Source organism: Micropterus dolomieu, linkage group LG15, assembly GCF_021292245.1.
Source record: "Micropterus dolomieu isolate WLL.071019.BEF.003 ecotype Adirondacks linkage group LG15, ASM2129224v1, whole genome shotgun sequence".
In the NCBI taxonomy this organism is placed as follows: Eukaryota; Metazoa; Chordata; class Actinopteri; order Centrarchiformes; family Centrarchidae; genus Micropterus; species Micropterus dolomieu.
The window spans coordinates 8,500,229-8,507,898 of record NC_060164.1 but is presented as its reverse complement, the minus strand read 5'-3'; the positions used below and the strand labels follow the sequence as shown (position 1 = coordinate 8,507,898).

The 7,670-nt window shown below is 40.6% G+C and overlaps 1 protein-coding gene across 4 annotated transcripts in view; it reads right to left on the bottom strand.

The window, feature by feature from the left end:
• Positions 1 to 7,670, bottom strand: part of arid4b (AT-rich interaction domain 4B) — a 46,852-nt gene that overhangs the window by 11,964 nt on the left and 27,218 nt on the right. For all 4 annotated transcript variants that reach the window (XM_046070168.1, XM_046070170.1, XM_046070171.1 and 1 more), the window contains exons 9-12: positions 6,824 to 6,903; positions 3,050 to 3,126; positions 1,925 to 2,073; positions 1,758 to 1,830 (exon numbers count right to left, since the gene is read on the bottom strand). In XM_046070168.1, coding sequence (XP_045926124.1) covers positions 1,758 to 1,830; positions 1,925 to 2,073; positions 3,050 to 3,126; positions 6,824 to 6,903 — 379 coding nt within the window. The remainder of the gene's footprint in view (positions 1 to 1,757; positions 1,831 to 1,924; positions 2,074 to 3,049; positions 3,127 to 6,823; positions 6,904 to 7,670) is intronic.

The window sequence follows — 7,670 nt, the reverse complement described above, 5'->3', positions numbered from 1 at the left end:
ATAATTAGAATATCATCAAAAAGTTGATTTATTTCAGTAATTCCATTCAAAAAGTGAAACTTGTATAATGTATACATTCATTCCACACAGACTGATATATTTCAAGTGTTCATTCCTTTTAATTTTGATGATTATAACTGACAACTAATGAAAACCCCAAAATCAGTATCTCAGAAAATTAGAATATTGTGAAAAGGTTCAATATTGAAGACACCTGGTGCCACACTCTAATCAGCTAATTAACTCAAAACACCTGCAAAGGCCTTTAAATGGTCTCTCAGTCTAGTTCTGTAGGCTACACAATCATGGGGAAGACTGCTGACTTGACAGCTGTCCAAAAGACGACCAGTGACACCTTGCACAAGGAGGGCAAGACACAAAAGGTCATTGCTAAAGAGGCCGGCTGTTCTCAGAGCTCTGTGTCCAAGCACATTAATAGAGAGGCGAAGGGAAGGAAAAGATGTGGTAGGAAAAAGTGTACAAGCAATAGGGATAACCGCACCCTGGAGAGGATTGTGAAACAAAACCCATTCAAAAATGTGGACTGCAGCTGGAGTCAGTGCTTCAAGAACCACCACGCACAGACGTATGCGAGACATGGCTTTCAGCTGTCGCATTCTTGCATCAAGCCACTCTTGAACAAGACACAGTGTCAGAAGTGTCTCGCCTGGGCTAAAGACAAAAAGGACTGGACTGCTGCTGAGTGGTCCAAAGTTCTCTGATTAAAGTTAATTTTGCATTTCCTTTGGAAATCAAGGTCCCAGAGTCTGGAGGAAGAGAGGAGAGGCACAGAATTCACATTGCTTGAAGTCCAGTGCAAAGTTTCCACAGTCAGTGATGGTTTGGGGTGCCATGTCATCTGCTGGTGTTGGTCCACTGTGTTTTCTGAGGTCCAAGGTCAACGCAGCCGTCTACCAGGAAGTTTTAGAGCACTTCATGCTTCCTGCTGCTGACCAACTTTATGGAGATGCAGATTTCATTTTCCAACAGGACTTGGCACCTGCACACAGTGCCAAAGCTACCAGTACCTGGTTTAAGGAACATGGTATCCCTGTTCTTAATTGGCGAGCAAACTGGCCTGACCTTAACCCTATAGAAAACCTATGGGGTATTGTGAAGAGGAAGATGCGATACGCCAGACCCAACAATGCAGAATAGCTGAAGGCCACTATCAGAGCAACCTGGGATCTCATAACACCTGAGCAGTGCCACAGACTGATGGACTCCATGCCACGCCACATTGCTGCAGTAATTCAGGCAAAAGGAGCCCCAACTAAGTATTGAGTGCTGTACATGCTCATACTTTTCAGCTGGCCAACATTTCTAAAAATCCTTTTTTTGTATTGGTCTTAAGTAATATTCAAATTTTCCGAGATACTGAATTTGGGATTTTCATTAGTTGTCAGTTTTGATCATCACAATTAAATGAAATAAACATTTGAAATATATCAGTCTGTGTGTAATGAATAAATATAATATCCAAGTTTCACTTTTTGAATGGAATTACTGAAATAAATCAACTTTTTGATGATATTCTAATTATATGACCAGCACCTGTATATTAGATGTTTAGGGGCTGTAGAGGTATGCCAGAGAACTAGACTTGCATAAAAATGTATAAAATACAGAAACTGTTATTTGTCTAGCACCTTCAACCTTAAAAATAAAAAAGCCTAAATTTACTACATTTAAAAAAATAAAAAGTTTGTTTCAAAGAAACCCTGTAAACATCAATTTCATCTGCGCTCTGGGCTCACCTCTGTCTTCCATGAACTTGTACAGCTGCTGCAGAAAGTTCTCCCGCTCCTCTGGGAATGGCTCAACTTCCTCCTGCAGACAGGAAACAAGATAGTTTGAGGATTTTTTTTGTTTGTTTGTTTCACTGGGTGTGTTGATAAGAGCATGTGCAGGGTTCTGCCACTACCTCCTCCTCTTCGCCGCTGGCATCTTCCTCCTGCTCTTCCTCTTCATCCTCGTCGTCCTCCTCGCTGCTGGAACTTTCTTCTTTCACTTCTGTCTTCCAGGTGCTGGGCACGACGAACTGTTGCTGGAACGCCAAGGCTGCGTCCAGTGCTGTCGAACACGCACAGAGGAAGCCATATTACAGATTCATCACACCCAGTAAGGGCTGCCTATCATTCCCTGCAGCTGTAATCCGTTTCAGATTGCTCTTTACCTCTACAACAAATAAAAACACGCTGATACTTTATGTGAAAAGAACATTATGAAGCAATAGAAAATAACGTCAATAATCTTATATTTCTTTCTTTAATTTAAACCGCTTCCATCTGTCTCTGGGTGTTTGGAGGGTGGGCATGCATTTGTGTCTGCATATGTGTGTGTGGAGGCTCAGTACTAAAGCAATCAAACTGTGAATTACACTGAAGAAACCAGAGCACCTTCAGGCAAAATACTGACAATCAGCGTTGGTTTATAAAATCAAGAGAAAAAAAAAAGAAAAAAAGAAAAGAAGTGTTGCTGCCATTTTAAATCTGAAAAGAATAGACCCCTATAGAAAAATCAGACAGTATAAAAAGATATTTCAACATAAACATGGAGAAAAGCAGCCATTTGCAGTGACGCAGAGAAGAAGCATTCAGCCACGATATCAGGTGGGTTTAAGTAGCATCTAACCACCTTGGCAGATGCTTGTTTTACGCTTTTGTAATGCGGAAAATATCACAGTTGTGAGTCAACCACCTGTGAATAGCAAGACTGGCATAATACAAAGCTGCTTCATAACTGTAATTATAAAAGACTAAGAGCTCTGCAGCAGAAAAACGGGGGCACTATATAAAAAGCCTGGTGAGGACTTCATATAAAAATAGACTCTGACAGTGACAGGAGCTCTCCACCGCTGCATTCCGCATAACAAAAACAAAACTTCTCTTTCTTCAGTCTGTCTCGCTGCAACACGCTCTGCGAGCATTTTCTGCCAAGTGTGTCAACACACAGACCAGCACACAGATGTCGGGGACTCTGTACACGCTATGCACCAGTTTTGTCAGATGTTGATGATTTACCTCTGAATGCTTTACTTTAAACTCACCTTGTTTGAGCCCTGCGTCGGCTTTTGGAGGACAGTCGCTGTTCATCTCGCGGACATCTTTCCGCAGCACCGTGTAACTGCGAAAAAAAACCAACACAGCAAATCTGATTAATGTGTGCATAGAAGTGACGTGGTGTGGATGGTACTGAGTGTTACGACATCAAGGTTCAGCTCTGCGGTGTGACTGTAAGTAAGCCATCCAAAATCCCAGCAGATTTTTTTGTTTTCCCAAAAATAAATAAATGATATTGTGAAGCAGATAAGAGTAGCCACCCTAAAGTCTTGTTCATTACAACACTGGCAGGGGTAAAACTACCTTACAGCAACAATAACAACCTCAAAACCTGAGTAGACATGACTGCAATCACAGCCTACTTTCTTAGAACATCTCTGCTGCAGCTGGGCGAAGTGTTGGTGATTTGGCAGAAAGATGGATCAGTGGAGCTTGTAAGCTGATAGCAGCCTTAGCGAGTGTGCCAGAGAGACGATTTGCTGTGGTATCTGTAGGCAGCTGAGCTGATCCAATCACTAGATTTGTGATGGAGTGAAAAAAATAAAGTCTATTGCAGCTAAAAGAGCTCATAGACAATGGACACCTTGGTTTAATAACGTTACCTACAGATAATCTGTTTTTAAAGATTTTATTTGGTATGTTGGGTCATGTGCTTGTCTGTATACAAATGTGCAAAGATTATTTTTCATTCAGATTAGCTTAAAAGATAAAACAATGCTAAGAGTCTATATCCATGCTGATAGCAGCTCTGTGAGGCTGTACTTAGACACAGCCTTGGGCTAAATGCCAACATCAGCACGCTAACATGTTTATTATGCTAACATGCTGCAGGTATCCTTACCATGTCTTAGTTTAGCATGTTGCATTCAAATATTTGCAAATTATGACAAAAAAATACTTGTGGCTGGTAGTAATGTCATTAGCCTTATAGGTATGTCGCCATAAACCAAAGTACTGGACAAAAGGAAGTTTGACCTGATGATTGAGCTAAAGTCATTAGAATTTATCCTCTGGAGACCTTATAAATATGAAGCACATTTCATGACAACCATCTGTACAATAGCTATGGCAATTCATGTTGTTGAGGTATTTCAGTCTGGGCCAAAGTGGTTGACTAACTGAATGACAGACCAACATTGCCATAGCCGCTACTGTGGCTAAAAATAAAGTCCGAACACTGAAGTGCTGCTTCCAGACACTCATCCTGAATAAACCTAACCCTTTAGTTTATTATTATCTACTCAAAATCTGGTGTTCTTTCATAAAGCTGAAAATGCTCTACATTAGTGCTGGTTATTGTGAAGCAAGCATATTATGGAATTAACTAAACTAAATGAGGTAGGTAGGTCACACATAAATGTTACGGTTTACAATATTTACAACATTTCCACAGCCCATGGTGACATCTTGTAATAAATCATTGTTTTTCGCCAGCAGAAAGTCAAAAACTTATTTAATTCAAAAAGATATTCAATTTAAAATTCTCACATTTTAGCAGTAAATGTTTTGTCATTTTTGCATGAAAAGTGACACAAACAATTCATTGATTATCAAAATAGTTGCCGATTAATTGCCTGTCGACTAATTGTTTCAGCTCTAAATATGACAAGGACGTCTATTTGATATAAATCAAGTCTGCAGCCAGTTTTGTGTAGCTGACAGTAAGAGTCTAAAGTTAAAAACCTACTCTCAGTGACTAAATGGCCTTTTTCTCTATACGTCAATTGCACAGACAAGAAAAAAAAAGAAAAAACGGCTCCTATTTCCATTGTTACTATAGTAACCTGATCTGGCTAAATAAGAATAACCACTTCCTGAAAACTCTCGTCTCCCCGCTGGATGTGACCTTGCTTTCCCTAAAAAGAGTTTTCCAAAGCCATTGTTTTTGAAAGGCATGCTGAATGGTTACCACTAACAATACCAAACTCTCCAGAGGAAAGCGAACTCACTCATGCGCTGTGCATGGCTTTATGGATGTGACCCCCCTTCAAAAAACAAATCACACAGGGAGCAGCAAGCTAGAATAACTCCGTAATAATAGACGAAAAGGCTGGCATAAATGATAAAATGTACAATAAAGTGTGTGCTGTAAAAAGTGAAACTGGTGTTGAATATGAACATTTTGACATTTCATCATACTGCATCTAGTGATCATATGTGATAAACTCTGCATAAACTTTCCTCTGTGCAAAACCTGTGTTAGAATAAACTCTAATTCTAACATAAAGAGGCATGTCTGATGGACACATCGCACATGAGTAACTGTGATGATATGCACTTTTCATCTTTGTTATTCTATCCACATAAAAGCAAAATGATCGGAGGGAAACAAATCCAAATATCTCATTAACACTGTTATAGATTTTCCGACTTCTTACATTATTTGTTGCATCTAGCCCTGGATACACTATACTGATTTTAATGAGTGAAATCAAATTGCTACAGAACAGAAAGCTGAAAACTGCGACAGTGTGATTTAATTTGCAGAAAAAAGCCATCATAGGGGGTCATGCTCACACAGGAAACACTTAAGTACATGACTTCTGATTTATCACTTCTTATCTTATCCCTCTCATCACCTCTAACCTTCACCTGACTGTTAGCCAAATACAAGTGATAAGAGGGACTTCTGAGACGCTTCTTTTGCCGCAAATACGTATATCCTTAGCTGCAGATTAAGGGTCATGCTGATGAGTTACGAGGATATCTTTCAAGGAACGCAGACTTGAGGCGGTTCTGTCATCAGTGGAATTCAAAACAGACAGAAAAGACTCTGCAACAGCGAGCAAACACCAGGTTAATTTATGTCGAGTGTGGGCTATGTTTCTACCCACATACAGAGAGACTGCAGTAACAAACCACCAGCTAAGTGAAGGCTCCTGACAGGTCTTATTCCTCTCTTTGCCACAGACAAAACTATCTGCCTGTGTGGTTCCTCGCCGAGGGCAGGCTGCAGGGGAGCTGCACCACCATAGCCCACCAGTAACTCACAGCCTTAGGACAAATAAAATAACACAACATAGCACTGCCAGGGATGGCACACAGAGTCTTAACTCTTGTTGGGAGATAACAAAATCAGAGGTCATAGTCTTCTAAAGTTACAAACAATGCATCACAGACATTTGAATACTCCCTCTTTTTTTAAATTGTCAAAAGGTAGAAATGTCATCTGTCAGAGCTCAAATAATGTAGTAATACAGAGATCTGTCTTGAATGGGAAGTTAAAACCACTTTACAATAAATGGAAAGATATAAAATGCACAAAAAAGTAACAATAGTATCAGCAATATTTGCAAATACTTGTATTCTATAAAGCATTGCATGCGTTTCTTTGTGCAACGGTTCACTGCACACGTATCCCATTAAAACACTTATTCAAAGACTCCTGATGGGCATGTTCTACACAAGCGCTAAATTAATAGTTGATTAACTGACTTACAGAAAATTCAATCAAGGACAATTTGATTATCCAGTGAATTTATTACGTGAAAATGCCAATCATTTGCTTGTCACGGCTCCTCAAAAGATTGCTTGGTTTTCCCTTCATGTGGACACCCTGTAGTTTTTTGGCTAACACCACTATCTGTAAGCAATACTAAGGCCTAACTTCTGTTAGACCTTTTATTGATTACATAATTAGTTAAAATAATTATTTATGTATAAATCGAGAAGGAAAATGTCAAATGATAGTCTACTGACAATCATTAGTGCAGCCCTACTTCACTCATGGTGCAAATGTGGTTTTCAGGACATTGACTCACAATTTTCCATCCTTGAAAGAGCGGACGAAGATGTTGTCCTTTTTCATAGTCACGTCTTCATGGCAGTCCGGGGAGATGACCTTGTTGCACAGAAACAAGAGAGTGAATAGGTCAGATTAGGTTGGTGTGTGTGCGAGAGAGAGAGAGACAGTAAGGTGGAGGAGGCGCTGTGGGGTGTCAGAGTACGAGTCAATGACTAAAGTAGTTTCAGCAAAAGGCCAAGCTGATTGACTGTAAAATATGCTGTCTACGAAACAAAGAAACAAACAAGCGAGTGAGATCAAGAGCGATGTGTAAGGGGCGCGCGCCCACTCGCAGCATGTGTTGCCACTGCTTACTGGAGTTGAGGAGTACAACAGTGGGAGTTGTTCCAGCGTCTAACCCAGAGGAGGCAGCACTGCTGTTATGGAGATTTCATTTCCACCAGGACTCTGCCTGCTTGCTCCTGCTCTCTCTTTATTTACAGCACACACACAGACGCTTGCAGGGTGGATGCTTTTATTTGAACACTATGACTCATGTTTTTTTTTTTTTCTGAGATTCACTTTCCCTCTGACACAAATGCTGTGCTGCAAACACGGAAATGAAAGCTCCCAGCTTGCACATGCAGACCTGTTCCTTTTGACTTTTGTTTTGCCAGGCCACTAAAGAGCACACGGTTTGTTACAGTCATGCGTCATGTTGACATGAGACATGTACCAGTGTCCTACTCTGCCCCTCTGCCATAAGGTCATAATGTCACAATGACAGGCTTCTGTGTAATGTACTTCTCTGGGCTGTCACGGGGAGGCGGCATAGAGCTCAGTCAACAGCAGGCCAAGAACAACAAACCCTGGAGGCGGGGCCC